A 20,278-nucleotide genomic window follows, 5' to 3' on the forward strand; every position below is an offset into this window, starting at 1 on the left:
AGAACACCGGGCCGGAAGGGTGGAACGCGGCAGCAGATCTCCGCCCAGAGGCCGGGGCCCCACCCCTGAAGCCGGAATCCCGCAGATCTCGCTCCGCCCCGCCCCGCCCCCCAGCCGGAACTCCGCCCCCGCCCCGCGTCCAGACTCCGCCCCCACCGCCGGAGTCTCACCTCCACCTGCCTCACAGTCGAACTCCGCCCATTCCGCCGCTGGCTTCACCCGTCTCCTGGGCGCTGGGCGGGGCCACCACGGTGCTGTCCCTGGAAAAGCCCAGGAGTAGGGAGGTCCAGGAGGAGGGGCGGGAGACCTCCCAAGCCCATCTGCTGCTTCGACCCCTCCGCCTGGGCGAAATCGAAAACGGGTTTCCTTGTTATTTTTTGAGATAGGGTCTGGCTCTGTCTTCCAGGCTGGAATGCAGTGGGGTGATCTCGGCTCACTGCAACCTCTGCCTCCCAGCCTGAAGCGATCCTGCCACCTCAGCCTCCAGAGTGGCTGGACTACAGGCGGGTGCACCACGCTGGCTATTGTATTTTTTGGAGACGGGGGTTTCGCCATGTTGCCCAGGCTGCTCTCGAACTCCTGAGCTCGAGCCATCCACCCGCCTCGGCCTCCCAAAATGCTGGGGTTACCGGCATGAGCTACTGGGCCCAGCCTTGGAAACGGGGTTTCCATACCTCCTGTGGCTTCAGGACATTCCTCTTCACAGCCTCGCTGAGAGTCACGAAGGGTCTCCTTCCTCCTCGCCTCTCTGCCTGCACCCCAATGGGGAGGACCCAACACCCCTACCCCTGATCTGGGCCTTCCTGGTCTCCAGCGCTTCTTTTTTTTTTTTTTTTTTTTTTTTGAGACGGAGTCTCGCTCTGTCGCCCAGGCTGGAGTACAGTGGCCGGATCTCAGCTCACTGCAAGCTCCGCCTCCCAGGTTCACGCCATTCTCCTGCCTCAGCCTCCCGAGTAGCTGGGACTACAGGCGCCCGCCACCTCGCCCGGCTAATTTTTTTGTATTTTTTAGTAGAGACGGGGTTTCACTGTGCTAGCCAGGATGGTCTCGATCTCCTGACCTCGTGATCCGCCCGTCTCGGCCTCCCAAAGTGCTGGGATTACAGGCGTGAGCCACCGCGCCCAGCCAGCCAGCGCTTCTCTTAGGGCTCATTGGTTACAACCTGTGGGTGGGGATCAGGCTGGACTCCAGCTCTGGACAAGAGAAACAGGAACATTAGGCGGGATGGCTCCCACCTGTAATCCCAGCGCTTTGGGAGGCTGAGATGAGAGGATTGCTTGAGCCTAGGAGTTGGAGACCAGCCTGGGAAACATAGTGAGACTCAGTCCCCCATCTCTACAGAAAGTACAAAAAAAATTAGCCAGACCTGGTGGCATGCACCTTAGTCGCAGCTGCTTGGGAGGCTAAGGCAGGAGGATCACTTGGGCCCAGGAGTTCGAGGCTGCAGTGAGCTATGACTGCACCACTGCACTATAGCCTGGGTGACAGAGTGAGACTCTGTCTTTAAAAATAATAATTAATTAATTTTTAAAAAGTTTAATTAGCCAGGTTTGGTGGCACACCCCTATAGTTGCAGCTACTCAGGAGGCTGAGGCAGGAGAATCACTTGAACTGGGAGGCAGAAGTTGCAGTGACCAGAGATCGTGCCCTTGCACTCCAGCCTGGGTGACAGGGTGATACTTCATCTCAAAAAATAAAAATAAAAAAAATTAAATGTGAGGCCGGGTGCAGTGGCTCATGCCTGTAATCTCAGCACTTTGGGAGGCTGAGGCAGGCGGATCACGAGGTCAGGAGTTTGAGACCAGCCTGACCAACATGGCGAAACCCCATTTCTACTAAAAATACAAAAATAAACCAGGTGTGGTGGCGTGCGCCTGTAATCCCAGCTACTCAGGAGGCTGAGGCAGGAGAATCACTTGAACCCGGGAGGCAGAGGTTGCAGTGAGCTGAGATTGCACCACTGCACTCCAGCCTGGACAACAAAGAGAAACTCCGTTTCCAAAAAAAAAAAAAAAGAAAGTTTGGCCTGGAGCAAGCAGACCTACTTTTGTTTGTTTGTTGTTTGTTTTGAGACAGAGTCTCGCTCTGTTGGCCAGGCTGGAGTGCAGTGGCATGATCTCAGCTCACTGCAACTTCTCCTCCCCGGGTTCAAGCAATTCTTGTGCCTCAGCCTCCCGAGTAGCTGGGATTACAGGTGCATGCCACCACACCTGACTGATTTTTTTTTATTTTTAGTAGAGTTGGAGTTTCACCATGTTGCCCTGGCTGGTCTCAAATTTCTGACTTCAAGTGATCCACCTGCCTCGGCTTCCCAAGGTGCTGGGATTACAGGTGTGAGCCACCGTGCCCGTCCTGGACCTACCTTTTTTGTTTTTGTTTTTGAGACGGAGTCTTGCCCTGTCGCCAGGCTGGAGTACAATGATCTTGGGTCACTGCAACCTCCACCTCCCAGGTTCAAGCAATTCTCCTGCCTCAGCCTCCAGAGTAGCTGGGACTACAGGTGCGCACCGCCACGCCCAGCTAATTTTTGTACTTTTAGTAGAGACGGGGTTTCACAATGTTGGCCAGGATGGTCTCGATCTCTTGACCTCGTGATCCGCCCGCCTCGGCCTCCCAAAGTGCTGGGATTACAGGCGTGAGCCAACGCGCCTGGCCCCTGGAGCTACCTTTATAAGTTGAACTTTGAGAAGTCAAAGAGAAAAAAAAATTAAATTAAAGTTTAAATTTTTTTTTTTTTTTTTTTTTTTTTTGGAGATAGAGTCTCCCTCTGTCGCCCAGGCTAGAGTGCAGTGGTGCGATGTCGGCTCACTGCAACCTCTGCATCCTGGGTTCAAGCAATTTTCCTGCCTCAGCCTCCCAAGTAGCTGGGATTACAGGTGTGTGCCACCATGCCTGGCTAATTTTTGTATTTTTAGTTTCACCATGTTGGCCAGGCTGGTCTCGAACTCCTGACCTCAGGTGATCCACCCGCCTCGGCCCCACAAAGTTATAGGTGTAAACCACCATGCCTGGCTAGATTTAATTTTTTTTTTAAATAAAGAGAAGTAGGAATAGTTCATTTTAGGAAGAGCCCCTTAACTGGGACAGGAGCAGGACAGGGGTAAGGCTACCCTTAGTTCAAGCTCACCTCAAACCCACCCAGGACTGTGTGTCACATTCTCCAATAAAGGAAAGGTTTGCCGCCCCCTCCTGTGGGTGCTGCAGTGGAGGGTGGAGGGCCGTGGGCAGAGTGCTTCACAGACTGCTCATCAAGAAAGGCTTCATGATAATCGGCCCAGCTGCTGTCATCCCACACTCCACTTCCCAGCTAGGAGAGGGCGGCTTGCCCACAGTCACCCAGCTGGCAAGTGTCACCCCTGGGTTGGACCCAGAGCTATGATCCTGACCAGGGGTCCAGCTGAGAATTAGGCCCACGCTCTAGGCAGAGGGGTCACCTACTGGGACTCCAGTAGCTATAGTGCATGGAGGTCTCATGGCTGCAGCAGCCTGGACCTGGTCTCACACTGGCTGTCCCTGTGGGCAGGCCATCCTCAATGCCAGATCAGGCCCAAGCGTGTATCCCAGACAGTGACAATGGGGTGGAATACTCTCTTGTCCCAGAAGCCACCTTCACTGTTCTACCTGAGGAAGGCAGGGGCATGGTGGAGTCTGAAGTCTGCTGTGAGGGTCTCCACCGACTTGCACATGGTCAGCCCTGCCTTCTCCCTGAAGTAGATTGAGCGAGAGCAAGAAGGACACTGAACCAGCACCCAAAGAATTTTGGGGAATGGCCTCTCATCCAGGTCAGGCTCACCTCCTTTTTAAAGCTTAATTTTTTTAATTTTTTTTTTTTTTTAATTTTTTTTTTTTTTTTTTTTTTTTTTTTTTTTTTAGAGACAGGGTCTTGCTGTGTGGCCCAGGCTGTAGTGCAATGGTACAATCATAGTTCCCTGCAGCCTCAAACTCCCCACCTCAGCCTCTGGATTAGCTGAGACTACAGGTGCACCACCACCACACCCAGCTAGTATTTTTATTTTTATAGATTGAGGGTTTCACCATCTTGCCCAGGCTGATCTCAAACTCCTGGGCTCAAGTGATCCTCCCACCTCAGCCTCCACATGCTCAGATGACAGATGTGAGCCGTGGTGCCCAGCCTAGCCTGCCCTCCTTTTTTTTTTTTTTTTTTTTTTGGAGACGGAGTCTCGCTCTGTCGCCCAGGCTGGAGTGCAGTGGCCGGATCTCAGCTCACTGCAAGCTCCGCCTCCCGAGTTCACGCCATTCTGACCTTGTGATCCACCCGTCTCAGCCTCCCGAAGTGCTGGGATTACAGGCTTGAGCCACTGCGCCTGGCCAAGCCTGCCCTCCTTGACTGAGAGTGAGGCCCTCAGCAGAGAAAGAGATTTGCTGATGCTCCGCTGCCTTTGAAGGAGGAAGGAGCCAGAGACTAAAGGGTGCAAGGAAGACAGCATGAGAAGCTGGGAAAGGCAGGGAGCAGCTTCCCTGAGAGCCTCTGGAGGGAGCACAGCTCTGTGGACACTCATTTCTGCCCAGTGAAACTGGTTTCAAACTTCTGACCTCCAGAACTGAAAGCGAATATATAGGTGTTGTTTTAAACCCACAGTTTGTGGTGATTTGTGATAGTGACACAGGATTTTTCTTGGTCATTCTACCAGCTGGAAACCCCCAGCCAGTGACACCCCTGCCCAGGCAGATGTCAGCCCTGTTATCTGCTCTGGCCTGTGGCTCCAGAGCCGGCTCAACCCCACCACTGTTAAAGCTTTCTTTGTACCCTCACTTGGTGGGTCCCAAGCTCTTGTCCCGAATCCAAGAAGAATGAGGATATGCTGTATCCAGTCAAATGGTGAGGAGGACAGAGAATGATTTTGTTGAGTGATGGAACAGCTCTCAGCAAAGAGGGGATGTGAAGGTGGTCCCGCACCCCAAGTTGGGCAGTCTCTCCCTCAGTGTGGCTGGGTCCTGGGCTTTTCTGGACTCAGAATGGGGAATGCATGCTGACTGGCTTGTGAGTATGCAAAAAAGGCTAAAACAAAGGCACTACTCAAAGGTGGGCATGACAGTATAAAAAACCAGTTAGGCACTTTGGGAGGCTGAGGCGGGCGAATCACGAGGTCAGGAGTTTGAGACCAGCCTGGCCAACATGGTGAAACCCTGTCTCTACTAAAAATACAAAAACAAAAAATTAGCTGGGCATGGTGGTGGGCACCTGTAATCCTAGCTACTTGGGAGTCTGAGGCAGGAGAATCTCTTGAACCCGGGAAGTGGAGGTTGCAGTGAGCCAAGATTTTGCTACTTCACTCCATCCAGCCTGGGTGATAGTGCAAGACTCCGTGTCTTTAAAAAACAAAACAAAACAAAACAAAACAAAACAAAAAAAAAACAGGCCAGGCGCAGTGGCTCATGCCTGTAATCCCAGCACTTTGGGAGGTTGAAGCGGGCAGATCATGAGGTCAGGAGATCGAGACCATCCTGGCTAACACAGTGCAAACCCCATCTCTACTAAAAATACAAAAAATTAGCCAGGCGTGGTCGCGGGCGCCTGTAGTCCCAGCTATTTGGGAAGCTGAGGCAGGAGAATGGTGTGAACCCAGGAGGGGGAGCTTTCAGTGAGCTGAGATCATGCCACTGCACTTGAGCCTGGGCGACAGAGTAAGACTCCATCTCAAAAAAAAAAATGTTTAGGGATGGGGAGGTATATGTAAAAATGTAAAATAGGTGAAGGGTGGGGATCAATCAGAGGAAAGCATGCCAAGTAGGATGACAGGGTCTTAATCTGGTCCACGGATTTGAGTTGTAGCATAGCTTTCAGGCTTTAAACTGTCTTTGGCTTGGAGGTGGGGTTTCACCGGGGACTTGCCCCTATCTGCCAAGATATTTGTCTGCCTGCCTTTTTTTTTTTTTTTTTTTTTTTTTGAGACGGAGTCTCGCTCTGTCGCCCAGGCTGGAGTGCAGTGGCGCTATCTCGGCTCACTGCAAGCTCCGCCTCCCGGGTTTACGCCATTCTCCTGCCTCAGCCTCCCGAGTAGCTGGGACTACAGGCGCCCGCCACCTCGCCCGGCTAATTTTTTTTTTGTATTTTTAGTAGAGACGGGGTTTCATTGTGTTAGCCAGGATGGTCTCGATCTCCTGACCTCGTGATCCGCCCGTCTCGGCCTCCCAAAGTGCTGGGATTACAGGCTTGAGCCACCGCGCCTGGCCTTTTTTTTTTTTTTTTTGAGACGTAGTCTCGCTCGCTCTGTTGCCCAGGCTGGAGTGCAATGGCGCAATCTCAGCTCACTGCAACCTCTGCCTGCTGGGTTCAAGCAATTCTCCTGCCTCAGCCTCCCAAGCAGCTGGGACTACAGGCGCGCGCTGTGACGCCCAGCTAATTTTTTTGTATTTTTAGTAGAGGCGAGGTTTCACCATGTTGGCCAGGCTGGTCTCGATATCCTGACCTAGTGATCCACCCACCTCGGCTTCCCAAAGTGCTGGGATTACAGGTGTGAACCACCGCGCCTGGCCATCCTGCCTCTTTCAATAGTGGCAATAGGAAACTCAAACCTCTGGCCACCTGGAAGGAAACACAAAGCCCTTCTAGGCCCTAAGAGTTTTTGATCCTGAAAGGCTCAGCAGGCCCAGGGGCGACAAGAAGCTGCCTTGCTTGGGCCAAGCTAGGAAACTGGATCTGCTGCTCCATTTGGAGCCCAAGGGCCAGGCGTGCTGGGTGCGATGTCCACTCCCTTGGCCAGCTAGCAGTCCTTGGGTGCCTTTCTCAGCCCAGAGCCTCTCTAGGCTTGGGAACAGTCCCATCCCTCTCTCAAAGCCCGGGCTGCCCCAAGCTGGCCTCTTCCAGGAGTCTGGACCAGACTTTCAAGGCTTTGGCAACATTTGGTGGGCCTGGGTCTCAGGCCTGTCCTGCTCCTTGGGGTCCGAGGCTGGAGCTGGCTCACAGTACCAGCATCTCTCCTTAGCCCAGCCGAGGGTGAACGGGGTGGTGTGTCTGTCCATGGGGTTTCCGCAGAACCCCACCCACTCTGGCCTCTGTCCTTGCACCGGGAAAAGGGGCTGGGGAGGGAGTGCCTGTGTGTGACGTGAACCTGCAGAGGTTGCCTCTGTGGCCAGTGGGGGACCAAGGGCTTGTCAGGCCTGACACGGGCAGCCAAGTGATGAGTGCAGGCCTGGAGCTCTCTGAGTCCTGGGGAACTGGATTCTTGGCGGCATAGCCACTCCTCACTTCCCCCTGGCCCTGCCCCTGGCTTCAGAATGCACCCCCAACGTGGCCTGGATGTCATCAGGCGGGGAGGTGTGGAGTAAAGGGCAGCGCTCTGAAACGGGGTTAGCATGGACATGGCTCCTCACCCATGGGGCCCACAGTGGGCAGCAGAGGGCCAGGGACCACCCCCGCCAAGCCGACCCTCTCTGCCTGGAATGGCCTCCAGCTGCGCATGCCCCTGCCACACTCTGATGGGGTGTGGCCCAGTGTGTCTGCGATGGACTGGGCACCCTCCTAGGCAGGGGAATGTGAGAACTGCCGCTGCTCTGGGGCTAGGCTCCATGTCATAACAGGAGGGAGTGCGGTGTTACACCACGTGGGAAGGACTCAGGGAAGTCAGCCACAAAGCTGCTGGTGATGACGGGGTGGGGGGGCTTGTGTCTTCACTCTGCAGCCCTAACACCCAGGCTGGGTTCGCTGGGCTCCATCCTGGGGGTGCAAACCCTGGGAGTGATGCCAGTGGGAGCCCCTTGCCCCTCTCCTTCCTCAAAGACCCAGGGGTCAAAGAGTGTGGACTCAGAGGCCTGGGGGCATATGTTTATTTAGCAGACAAGGTGGGGCTCCATCAGCGGTGTGGCCTGGGGAGCAGCTGGGTGGGTGGCACGGTGGGGAGCATCTCCCAGCTCCCTCAATGGTGTCCGGGCTGGTGAGGCAGCTGGCGGCACCCTGGACAGAGGTGGATATGAGGGTGATGGGCGGGGAGATGGGAGGCACCTGAGATGGGGACAGCAGAATAAAGACAGCAGCAGTGCTGGTGGCAGGGGGAAGAACAAAGGCAGGCCCAAGACCCCCAGCCCACTGCACCCTGGCCTCCCACAAGCCCCCTCCCAGCCGCCCGGACACACTCACTGTGCACTCAGCCATCGATACACTGGTCTGTTGGGGAGAAAGTCCGTCAGAACAGGCAGCTCTGTGTGTGTGTGAGTGTGTGTATGTGATCCCTGACTGCCAGTTCCTCTGCACTGTCCCTGGGCAGCCCCTGCCCCACCTGGCCCAGCTGCAGAAGATGTGGGGGTTCCTTTCAGGGATGGGGCGACAGAGGGGCAGATGGTGGGGCAGGGGATATGGGAGAAAGGCCTGGGGAGGGAGAGCCCTGAGTGAGGCCCAGCTCCCAGGCTGCTCGGGCACCCAGGTCTCCCGCCTGTTTACTAGTCCAGGCAGCCTCTCAGTCTGGGGGAGGCCAGTGGCTCTCTGAATGGCCTGACTGGAGCCTCCTGCCCAAGCCAGGCTCCCTGGAGTCAAGGACAGCTCCCAAGTCAGTGGTGAGCAAGTCCCCAGGGGAGGGAGGACAGCCAGGACAGCAAAACCCAGGGTGATGAGGCCTGGGAGGGTGGGGGAAGATGGCCCAGAACAAGGGGGCCTGGGAGGGTGGCCGGAGGTGTCAGGCCAGTGAGACTGAGAAATGGATACTCGAGCCTGGGTCTGAAATCCTCATCTGGGCAGACCCTGGCTAAACTGCCAGGAAAGAGCACTTGGGGCCCGGGTCCCTGGGAGTCCCATAGACCCTGGGGTGGGGCACAGTCTTCCTGGACCCAGAGTGGCTTCCAAGGAGCTCCTGGACCGTCCACTGCTCCGGTGACTGAAGCTGAGGACGGAGTCTCTCCTCTCCCTCCTCCCTGGCAGGGAAGCATCCCGCCTGAACAGTTCCCATGTCCCCGTCCCCTCATCCAGACTGGCCATTACCAATTGGGACAGAGAAGACGATGTGGTTTTCAGGGAGGCCCAGAGATTTGGAGAAGCGGATGAAGTTCTCCTTTAGTTCCGAAGTCAGCTCCTTGGTTCTCCCTGTGACCAAGATGGCCAGTGAGTGGCCGGTAGACACCACATAAATATCGTTGAATGAGTGGATGAGGCCTCAGATCCCTTCCTCATGGAGGGTCTATGGAATGACCTCTTCCTGCAGGTGGGGACCGGCCTCCCCTCCAGCTAAGTGTGATCAGGAGCCAGTCCCCGAGGGGATGGGAGAGGACCCACCGTAGAGGGTGATCTTGAAGTACTCCTTGTTTTGAGAAACCTTCTTGAAGAACACCATGGCATACTGTTTGTAGTTGGTGCTCACCACTCGAACGACGTAACTCGTTAATCCAGGGTGATCTGCAGGCATGGATGGTGAGGGGTCAGCCCTGCCCTGGATGGGAGGAGGGAGCTGCCCCCTCCCTCCCCAGCCCATCAGCTCGGGCTTCTCCCCATACAACACATCCGTGTGGAGGGGCAGGAAGGTCTGTGCCCCCGCCCAGCTCCCCAGAGCCCCAGCTCAGTGCCCCACCTCACTCAGGACTCACTCTGAATGTTGCCCAGTGTGAACTCGCCAGGCTGGGAACCTGGAACAAAAGTTCTGATCCAGTAGTCACACTTCTCTTTCCTTGGGAGGGAGAGATGGGTAGGTGAGAGGGGAGACAACCCAGGCTTGGGCCTCCTGTGCCGGACAAGGTGGGGCCAGGGCAGCAGCAGGGTTCTGATGCTCTCAGTCCGGCCCAACCCGTGATGGCTCATCCCCAACTATCTGGAGGGGCCCTACCCCACCCAGCCGAGATGGGCCTGGGCCTTCCCCCCGAGCTGATCCCAGGCTGTCCGTCCAGGTCTGCTGCCTGGGGCCCCTGGACCCTGCTCAGACCCTCCAGCACCCCATGTCCTTCTTTCCTTTGGCTGCCTCCCTGGGTGGTTTTCCCCCCCACACACACAGCAACCCTGCATTTCTCCCCTGCGCTCAGCTTGCTGCTTCTATTCCTATACCCTCTCCTGGGGATCCACCTTGGTACTTCCAGTCTGCTCCACGCCAACCGTTCCTCTACCTCTCGGGTCAAACCTGACCTCATCCTTGAGTCCTCCCACTTCCCATCCCCTGACACCCCAGGGCTGAGCTCCCCAACCTGTCTGTATTCTGCTCCTTGCTCCACAAATGCCCTAATCCCAATCCACTCAGCTGCCAGTCAGAAACCCACTGGGGAGGCCGGGTGTGGTGGCTCACGCCTGTAATCCCAGCACTTTGGGAGGCCGAGGCAGGCGGATCACCTGAGGTCGGGAGTTCAAGACCAGCCTGGCCAACATGGAGAAACCCTGTCTCTACTAAAAATACAAAATTAGCCGGGCATAGTAGCACAGGCCTATAATCCCAGCTACTAGGGAGGCTGAGGCAGGAGAATCACTTGAGGTGGAGGTTGTGGTGAGCCGAGACCGTCCATTGCACTCCAGCCTGGGCAACAAGAGTGAAACTCCGTCTCAAAAAAAAAAAAAGAAAAAGAAAAAAGAAACCCACTGGGAACGGCTGATCCCTGGCTCCCTGCCCCTTCACCCTGCACCTGTTCTCTCCCACCTGTGATGGCCCTGCTTCACTTTCGCTGGTCTCCTGACCTCCCAAGCTGCACCCCACCAAGTCTCCCCACCCTGCAGCCAACTCTAAGCCACTCTGCAGCAGATCCGCCGGGGCAGGGCCTGAGGACTGTGCTACGTGCTAGTGTGGCTGCCTGCCCCGCCAGGCTGCTCAGCAGCTCTGCTCAGGGCGACCCTGTGATGGCTTGCTCCTTCCTGAAGTGGGGCTCTTTCTGACTCCGGCCCCTGCCGGGAACACCCCTCACTTCCTTTTGAAGCAGGTTGGCTCTTTTAAGACCACCTTCCTGGAAGCCCTCCATGAAGGCCCTGGGTGGGGTTCCAGGCTGGATCCGGTGTCCCCTCCTTCTGCTCCCGGCACCCCTCCTCTCTCCGTCTTGTTTTCTAACGACTGTGCGTGTCCATCGCTACCACTGTCTGTGTGTCTGCGCTATAAACGTTGCTCTAAGGAACGCAGGAAGGATGAACACAGATGAATTCCGGGCAGAACAGTGAGGTGAACGACAGGATCCCTCAGCTTTGGCCATCCCTTGCCTGTGGTATCAGTCTGCCTCTCATACCCCCAGGAGATGTCAGCCCTCACCTGAACAGGATGGAGGTGACGTTGTAGCTCTTGTCTTCTTTCAGCTCATAGATGGTGGCATACATCTTTAGCGGGGCTTCGTCTTTTCTGCCAACTGCATTCCCTGACAGGCCTACCACATACCACTTCCCCTGGAACTGCAGGGGACTGATGATAGGCACAGCCCAGGAGTGGCCCTAGGAGCCACCCCTCCAGCTCTGTCCCTGTGGCACCTCTGAGCCGCCCAGCCTGGAACCACGAGCCCCTCTAGCTGGGCAGCAGGGCCCAGGCTGGACCTGCACTGGTGAAGGGGCAGGCGCAGGAGGCCATCAGCCTAGAAGGGAGGCCTGGGGGAAGAGGCGGTTCTGAGTCTGGCAGGGAGGAGGGTGACCTCCTCACAGGAGGAGGCACATGGCTGGTGGGCCTTCCTGAGCCTCAGTTTCCTCATCTGTGTGGGGGGGACTAAAAGTGTTCCCACCTTCCTTGGACAATGGGGGTTATGGGAGAGGGGACGTGGACCTGGAGAAGTCTGTTCAGGCTGGGATGGGGGTGGGGATGGGGGGAAGGGGCATGGTTTCCTTCAGGGACCCTGGTGGCACAGTGAGCTGAAACCTGGACCTCGGACTCCTGGCGTCCTGGAAACCTGGAGTCCTGCCCAACGCTCCTCCTGAGTCTCTTCACCTCTCCTCCCCTCTGCTCCCACTCTTCCCCGGGCCCTGCCTGCAGGCGCCCCTCTTGGCCCCTTACCTGGTTGTCCTGGAAGTTCTGCTGCAGAGGGACCTTGCTCAGAGGTGGGGCTGGGATCAGGTCTGAGCTGGAGTCCTGGGCCTGGGCATGCAGCGCCCCCAACAGGGCTAGGCCCAGCCACAGGAGACCTAGGGGCATGATTTCAGGGCTGAGGAAGCAGGCGCTGTGGTGGCTACTGGGCCTGGCAGGAGTGGAGGCGAGTGAGAGGCTCACCTGGGTGGCCCTATTTATGGGCTCTAGCGTGGGCTGATCCATCCTTTGCCAAGACCAGGAAGATGAGGCAATTGCCAGCAACTCATGCGGAAACACTTGGCAAGATTTCTGCCCCTGGTCAGGATTGGGCAAGACAGAAGGATGGGGCGAGTGAGGGACATTCCCAGAGTGCGGCACCTCTGGCAGGGACGACGACTCCCTCTGCGCACTCCTTGTGCCCTTCCGTTCTTCTGATTGCCCTGTGTGTGGGCTGCTGGCCTGTGAGCTGGAAGAATTGTCATCTCTGACTCCCCTGCTCAGCTGGAGCCCAGGGTGGGGTATGTGCCCTGTGGTCCCCTCCCCATGCCCACAGAAAGGAAAGAATGAATGCCTCCTTCCCACAGGTCACGTGCTGTTTCCTGGTTCTTTTAAGGGCCAGAGAAGGGTGGCGTGGCTGACAGTGGACAAGGAAAAAGAAGGCGTCTGCTCTGAACTCATGGAGCCCAGAATCATGGCCCTCCCAGGAGCCCCATGCCAGGACCTGAGTGTGCTCCAGAGGCCTTGAGACAGCTCCTTGCCCCATTTGCAGGGGGGGACCCCAGCGGACCCCAGAGACCCCCGCCTCTCCTGTGAGTGCCGTGGGAAGAGGCCCCACACAGGGCACACGGGTTGAGTGCTGAGGCTACAGTCCCTGTCCTGGGTGAGTCGGGCTGATGGGTGGGGGCGTGAAGGCGCCACACTGCTGCTCTGGATACTTGTTGCTTTGGGTCATTGAGAGTGCAAGGATCTGGCCTTATCCTTGAGGTCACTGAGACCATCCCTCTGACTCTAATCACAGTCTTTGTCCATTGAACCCAGCAGCCCAGGCCAGGGGTTCCGGAGCCGAGATGGCTGGTCCCAGCCTTGTCCAGTAGGGAAGCAGTTATCTCAATGGGGGCCTGGCTGGCATCCTTGGGAGGCAGTGATGAATCGTACGCCCTGCACAGTGTCCGCAGAGATGGCGCACCCATCTCAGCCACGAGGGCTGAGGCCGTCCTGGATGCTTGACCTGAGGCTGGACTGAGAGTTCGCTGCTTTTAGAGCTTTCAATAGGATTAACGGGGACCTCACTGGCTCTGCCTATGTGCTGCTTGGGATCCCCAACCTGGGCTCGGGGGCAGCGGGGCCTCAGGGAAGGGGCCCTGGGAGTCCTGAGCTGGGGTTAGTCTAGAGAGGCCCCCACTGGATCCCTGCCCCCTCAGGCCCTGTCCTGCCTGCCCGGTTGGGTGATGAAAGGGCAGGAAGCAAAGATGAGCAAAACTGCAGGGGAACGATGTTGCACCAAAGCCTTCCCTCTCTCGAGGTAGCCAGTGGCTACTCCCTCCCTCCGAACCCCCTCTTCCCCTCATGACCCTGTTCCCAGGAACTCCACCTCTGCTACTCTCTTTGACCTTAAAAGTATCCTCAGCCAGGCCGGGTGTGGTAGCTCACGCCTGTAATCCCAGCACTTTGGGAGGCCGAGGCAGGTGGATCATGACGTCAGGAGTTCGAGACCAGTCTGGCCAACATGGTGAAACCCCATCTCTACTAAAAATCCAAAAATTAGCCGGTCGTGGTGGCGGGCACCTGTAATCCCAGCTACTCGGGAGGCTGAGGCAGAAGAATTGCTTGAACCCGGGAGGCGGAGGTTGCAGTGAGCCGAGATCATGCCTTTGCACTCTAGCCTGGGACAGAGCGAGATTCTGTCCGGAAAAAAAAAAAAAAAAAAAAAGTATCCTCAGCTGGGCACAGTGGCTCACACTTGTAATCCCAGCACTTTGGGAGACTGAGGCAGGTGGATTACCTGAGGTCAGGTGTTCAAGACCAGCCTGACCAACATGGTGAAATCCCGTCTCTACTAAAAATACAAAAATTATTTGGGTATGGTGGCGCATGCCTGTAATCCCAGCTACTCGGGAGGCTGAGGCTGGAGAATTGCTTGAACCTGGGAGGTGGAGGTTGCAGTGAGCTGAGATTGCACCACTGCACTCCAGACTGGGTGACAGAAGGAAACTCCATCTCGGGGGGGAAAAAAGTATCCTCAGGGACCAGCCTGGCCAACATGGCAAAACCCCATCTCTACTAAAAATACAAAAATTAGCCGGGCGTGGTGGCTCACGCCTGTAATCCCAGCACTTTGGGAGGCCGAGGCGGGCGGATCACAAGGTCAGGAGATCGAGACCACGGTGAAACCCCGTCTCTACTAAAAATACAAAAAATTAGCCGGGCGCGGTTGTGGGCGCCTGTAGTCCCAGCTACTGGGGAGGCTGAGGCAGGAGAATGGCGTGAACCCGGGAGGCGGAGCTTGCAGTGAGCCGAGATCGCACCACTGCACTCCAGCCTGGGCGACAGAGCGAGACTCCGTCTCAAAAAAAAAAAAAAAAAAAAAAAAAAAAAAAAAAAAATACAAAAATTAGCCAGGTGGGGTGATGCATGCCTATGATCCCGACCCCGACTACTTGGGAGGCTGAGGCAGGAGAATGGGTTGAACCTGGGAGGTGGAGGCTGCAGTGAGCCAAGATCGCACCACTGCACTCCAGCCTGGGCGACAGAGTGAGACCCTGTCTCAAACAAACAAACAAACAAACCACGCATCCTCAGGGAGGTTGAAGTGGGAGGATCACTTGGGCCCTGGAGGCCCAGGCTGCAGTGAGCTATCATTGTGCCACTGCACTCCAGCCTGGACAATAGAGTGACCTGACTCTCAAAAGCACCCTCTAGTCTACGGTGACTGCCTTATGTAGGGGAGACCAGTGGGTGGAGCCCCAGAGAATTTGAAGTTGGGGATGGGGCAGTGTCACGGATCTCTGAGGACCCAGGACTCCAGCGTATGAACGTGGTGGGTGAGCAGGGCACTGGGTCTGCAGCGGGAAGACACCAGAGCCAGGTGCAGAAGGGAAGATGGCCCCGCTTGGAGGTCCCCCAGCGCGGCTTGAAGCCTGGCTCCTCGGCATGCATGCAGATCTCTGCCTAGCTCCCACCCCCATCAGGCGCTCCTCCATAGAGAGAGCGACTCTGGGCTTCTGTCAGGTCATGCACGGACAGCACCGGGCCCCAGAGTGTCCCTACGCGAGGCTGAGTTTCTTGATCAAACCCATGCAGGGCTCATTCCTCTCTGCACCAGCTCCAGGCCTGTCTCCTACCCACTGGCCTTGGCCCTCTTCAGAGTCCAGCAGGGAGGTCAGCTCTACACACACCCACCACACAAGCTTCAGGACTCAGCACTAGGAAGGTTGGGTAAGGACCGTGGTGTAGACCTCCCATTCAGACTTAACTGACTCCAAGGGCTCCAGGGTCGACAGGACACTGGGGCCCCATTCCTCACCCACCCCCTTCTCACTGGGCCCCATTCATTGGGCCCTGGCCAAGGAGAGTACACAAGGGTTCACACTGCTCAGTGCTTGGGGGAGTCCCTGGGCCCCGGGGCTCTTGGGACAGTCTCCATGACACGTGTGGTACCGTGCATGGCATGCCAGGCACCCACCCGCCTCCCCTCGGCCCCTCCTGTGGTTTCCACCGTGGCCGCTGGACTGGTCCTGCTTTCTCTCAAGGAGCTGCAGGTGTCTCTAGTGAGCCCTCAACGAGCCACGCAGAAGCTTTGGGGCCAAGCCCCTCCTGAGAGGACCTGGGCTGGGCTCCCAAGTCCTGCTGTGCAGGTCGGCTTAGCAACAGCAGGAGCTTAAAGACAGGTCCCTGCCTGGGTTTTCGGTGGCCAGAGGCCGGAAGCACTCCGGCCGCTCCCGACCCCCTCTGCCGTCTCTAGCAGGCAGCTCTCCCCACTCTCCATGCCCAAGCGCGGTTGCTCCCTGGAGGCTGCAGCAGCCTGTCCTCCCGTGGAGAGGCCCGGGTCTCATCCACGCATGAAGGCAGCAAGACGCTTCCTGGCGGTTCTTGCATCTCAGGAATCCAGTCTGACCCCCTGTTCTTGTTTCCGGATCTTGTGAGCAGTGTTCAGCGTGGCCATGAATGGTTAACCCTCTGATGTGTTTGAAGGCTGGGCGGAAGGTGACTGGGTAGGCTTCTAGGAGCCAGGGACCACACCTGGAAGGAGTCTACAGTCAAGATGCCCCCAGGAGGCCCAGTCACAGATGCAGGAAGTCTTGGTGTCTGCAGATCGGCCCTCCTTGGTCACCGCAGGTCCAGGCTGGGCACCCGACTCTCAAACACCCAGGAATGGGAGGAGCTGTTTAGTGTGAGGCGTTTGCCCTGCCAGGGCCTTGGGCTGTGTCTCTTGTTTCCAGAAACAGTTTTCCAACCCCCATCTTGGCCAAGGCTCACCAAGGGGCCTTGAGGCCCTCCTGCCCCTTCTACCTGCCAGGGATCCTGCCTGCCTGTGGAAGACCCCTCCCAACCCTCCCCCAAGTACACCCACTGGATTCCTCCCTATGGTGAACCCCTGGGGTCCGCCAGACAAAGGGAAGCAGGCCCTGCTGCCTGAGGTCTGGGCCCAGGGCCCTTGCTGGTTCCATCCCTAGGTGCCTGGCCCAGGCATGCCGCTTAGATGGGTGCTCTGCCTCTTACTCCGCAGCCTGGACTCCCATGCGGGCGAGAGGGCCCACAGTGATCATAGGTGGCAGCGAAGTGGACGTCAAGGCTCTGAGCAGGGTCTAGGGTGGACACAGGCAGTGGCAGGCAGTGGTGGGTAGATGCCAGGCTCCTGTGGAGCTGGGCCGCAGTCCTGTCATAGGCCTCTGTCCCACATGGCCCTGGCGCTGCTCAAGACCAATGCTCCTCTCAGCTCTGCACCCCTGCTGCCTGGACTGCAGCCCCCAGCACCCCAGGAAAAGGGCGTTTTCACTGCGGCCACCCCTGTGCTACCCCACATGCTCGCGCCCTCCCTGCTCTCCAGGTCCTTGGCTGGGCCTCCACTGGCACCATCGGAGGTGGCTGGGTGAGAGAACCAGTCTGGCTCTCCTGAAAGCTGGTTCTCCCGAGAGCCCAGGACAGGCCAGGAGCGTGCCCAGCTCGGGGGCAGGGGAGTAGGTTCCGGAAGGGTCAAGTGAGACCAAATGTCCTTGAACACACCCTGGTTCCAGAACAATGCACAGCCTCCTGCCTGGGGCCCCTCTGGTGCCCTGCGGGGGCTGAGGATGGAACAGGCTGCAGCCTCTCATGCCCTCCCCTCATCCCAGTGGTGAAGGGAGATCGCAGACCGGGCCCCAACTTCTCCTTGGCAACATGTGTTTTTTTCAGCTGAGGGGGTGGGTTCTGTGGCTGGGGCTCCCCCTCTGGGGGAGGGGGACATGAACAAGGCTGTGACAGGCAGTGAGGACCAGGTCTGGCTCCAAAGGGAGAACATGTTCACCTTCAAAAGGAGGGGCCAACTTGGACCAGCGCAGAGTGGGGTGAGGGGCAGGGAGGGCAGTGCCAGCGGCAGAGTAGCAGGAGACGCCCGAGAACACCCAGAGACCTTGGCCTTCACCTGGCCACTGTCCTTCTCAGCCCGATCCTCAGAGGGCCCAGGTCAGAGGTCGAGGGGGGAAGTGTGAGTTTCTGGGTACAAAGCTTGGTGGCCCAGATCTTGATCCGGAGGGAGGACCACTTCCTGTCCACTCCCATGACTCAGAATCACCTGTCAGGAGGGGAGCCCTCTGCGTTGCCATGATGGGCAGGCCCAAGGCTGCAGGGCACAGGTCTGGGTGCCCCTCCCTGGGCCCAGACTCTCTCAGGCCTTGGGTGGGCACTGGCCTCTCCCAGGTCACCGCAGTCCCAAGTGCCCCTCCCTGGGAGCTCAGCCTGGGTCTGCCCCAACTGAAGTGTCTCGTGGTTCTCCAGGTTCTGCCTACAATCCGAGGTCCCCCTGTCCTGGGCCACCTCCCCACACCGCTGGGTCCCACCTCCTCCTGACACGCTTGGGTCCCCTGTCCTCAGCTACCTCCTCCCACACTGCTGGGTTCCCTTGATTCAGGTCCCTTCCTTCCCAAACCTCTGGGGCCCCCCGGCTTGGCCACCTCTTCCCCACATCCACAGGCCACACCCTTGGCTTTTTCTCAAGAGTTCGCTTTCTTAACAGTGAATTTCCTATTGTTAGCATCTTCTGCAATCTAGAGAAGCCAAGAAGTTCCCAAATCATCAAATTACTACAGCAAATTACCACAAACTTGCAGTGAGCTGTTATCATACCACTGCACTCCAGCCTGAGCGACACAGTGAGACCCTGTCTCAAAAAAAAAAAAAAAAAAGAAAAAGAAAAGAAAAGGAATAAGAACATTGTTGCTCTTCAGGAAAGGAAAAACATCTGGGTCACACCACCACCACCAACAAAAAAGAGCTTAAGTGTCATTTGCCTTTGAGTAATTAACATATTTCATTCATTCACCTTAAAAATCAGGCAGTAGGTACTGCAACAAATGTGCACCAAGAAAAGAACAGGCATTAGGGTATTAACCATTATGAAAATTAAAAAATAAAAATAAAGAATAAGATCCTTAATCACATTTGCAAATACTTTTTTTTTTTTTTTTTTTGAGACATTGTCTCACTGTCAGCCAGGCCGCAATGGCGCGATCTTGCCTCACTGCAACCTCTGCTTCCCGGTTCAAGCGATTCTCCCAACTCAGCCTCCCAAGCAGCTGGGACTACAGGTGTGTGCCACCATGCTTGGCTAATTTTTGTATTTTTTTTGACTGGGCGCAGTGGCTCAAGCCTGTAATCCCAGCACTTTGGGAGGCCGAGGCCGGTGGATCACGAGGTCAGGAGATCGAGACCATCCTAGCTAACATGGTGAAACCCCATCTCTACTAAAAATACCAAAAAAAAAAAAAATTAGCCAGGTGTGGTGGCGGGCGCCTGTAGTCCCAGCTACTCGGGAGGCTGAGGCAGGAGAATGGTGTGAACCCGGGGGGTGGAGCTTGCAGTAAGCTGAGCTCGCACCACTGCACTCCAGCCTGGGTGAGAGTGCGAGACTCCGTCTCAAAAAAAAATTTTTTTTTTGTATTTTTAGTAGAGATGCACTTTCACCATGTTGGCCAGGCTGGTCTCGAACTCCTGGCCTTAAGTGATCCGCCCACCTCAGCTTCCCAAAGTGCTGGGACTACAGGTATGAGCCACCACGTCCAGCCTCTGAAATTTTTTTTCTACATAAAGTTATATTTACATTATTCATTTACATGGATATATTTTCGGGGGCCATTTTCCAGCCAGCATAGTCCCCTTGACCCCACAGACCCCTTCTCCCCACACCCTGGGTTCCTCTTGTCCTGGGCCACCTGCACTCCAGACCACTTCACAAAGGGACTTGGACCCCTCTCAGGAGGGGACCCAGGTCGTGGGCAGCCTCACCTGTGTAGAGAGCTGCAGCTGGGCTGCTCAGAGAGCCCCCAGCCCAGGGCTGAGGAGCTTCAGGGCTCAGCTGTGTCCCAGGCAGGTGCTGGGGCTCGGGGTGGGAGCCTGGCCCTTCTCCCAGTGTCTCTCTTCCTTTTTTTTTTTTTTTTTTTTTGAGACTGAGTCTATCTGTGTCACCCAGGCTGGAGTGCAATGGCGTGATCTCAGCTCACTGCAACTTCTGCCCAGGTTCAAGCAATTCTCGTGCCTCAGCCTTCCTGAGTAGCTGGGATTACAGGTGCGTTCCACCACGCCTGGCTAATTTTTGTGTTTTTGGAAGAGACGGGTGTTGCACCATTTTGGCCAGGCTGGTCTCTAATCCCTGACCTCAAGTGATCCTCTTGCCTCCACCTCCCAAAGTGCTGGGACTATAGGCATGAGCCACCGCACCCAGCCTGTGTCCTCCTCTTACTGCCTCCCCCCACCCTGCCTCATCCCCTTCCTGTGTAGCTCAGGGTACGTACAGGCACCAAAGTGCACACCAGTGTGTCCTCCCTACTAAATGTGCTGTGAGTGTTACAAGCCACCCAGAGGGCCTTGCCTCCTATGCAAAGGCCTCAAAGGTGGTTCCTTCCTGACCAGAGTCTCTCTCCTTCTAACTAATTATCCTCACTAGGAGCAGGCACTAGGAAGGAACCGATTCTCTGCCTCCTGCCCAAGGAGGGGCCATTTCAGAGAACCACAGAAGAGGAGCTGATTGCCAGCCTTGGAGCTTGTGGACTGGGGTCCGACTACCGCCAAGAAAAGTCTAAAGGCAAGGGATGGGCTGGATCTGCTCTTGCTGGTCAGTGGAGAGGAGGCTGCCCAAGGTCTACCACTCCCCAAGGGCCGGCAGGGGTGTCTGGTCTTTCTGTGGCCTG

General features: G+C 56.7%; 1 protein-coding gene across 2 annotated transcripts; it reads right to left on the reverse strand.

The window, feature by feature from the left end:
- Positions 1-7,771: 7,771 nt before the first annotated feature.
- Positions 7,772-12,087, reverse strand: LCN2 (lipocalin 2). Of its 2 annotated transcripts, none has more exons than XM_005580788.4 (7): positions 11,886-12,087; positions 11,160-11,296; positions 9,532-9,611; positions 9,224-9,343; positions 8,933-9,034; positions 8,099-8,125; positions 7,772-7,915 (listed from the first exon to the last, which is right to left on the reverse strand). In XM_005580788.4, exons 1-6 carry the CDS (start codon positions 12,021-12,023, stop codon positions 8,106-8,108), a joined length of 597 nt encoding a protein of 198 aa, XP_005580845.4. In that variant the 5' UTR covers positions 12,024-12,087; the 3' UTR covers positions 7,772-7,915; positions 8,099-8,105. The 2 variants fall into 2 exon arrangements, with proteins under 2 accessions (XP_005580845.4, XP_005580846.4); XM_005580789.4 differs by having other exon boundaries at positions 7,772-7,963.
- Positions 12,088-20,278: the final 8,191 nt, after the last annotated feature.

This window comes from Macaca fascicularis, chromosome 15 (genome assembly GCF_037993035.2).
Source record: "Macaca fascicularis isolate 582-1 chromosome 15, T2T-MFA8v1.1".
In the NCBI taxonomy this organism is placed as follows: Eukaryota; Metazoa; Chordata; class Mammalia; order Primates; family Cercopithecidae; genus Macaca; species Macaca fascicularis.

Excerpts from the sequence above, each read along its gene's own strand:
- LCN2 (XM_005580788.4), bottom strand. The coding sequence starts at position 12,023 with ATGCCCCTAGGTCTCCTGTGGCTGGGCCTAGCCCTGTTGGGGGCGCTG. Across the intron at positions 9,612-11,159 it reads GTCACCTCCATCCTGTTCAG|GAAAGAGAAGTGTGACTACT; the intron begins GTGAGGGCTGAC and ends CTCCCTCCCAAG. Across the intron at positions 8,126-8,932 it reads CGTCTTCTCTGTCCCAATTG|ACCAGTGTATCGATGGCTGA; the intron begins GTAATGGCCAGT and ends TCTCCCCAACAG.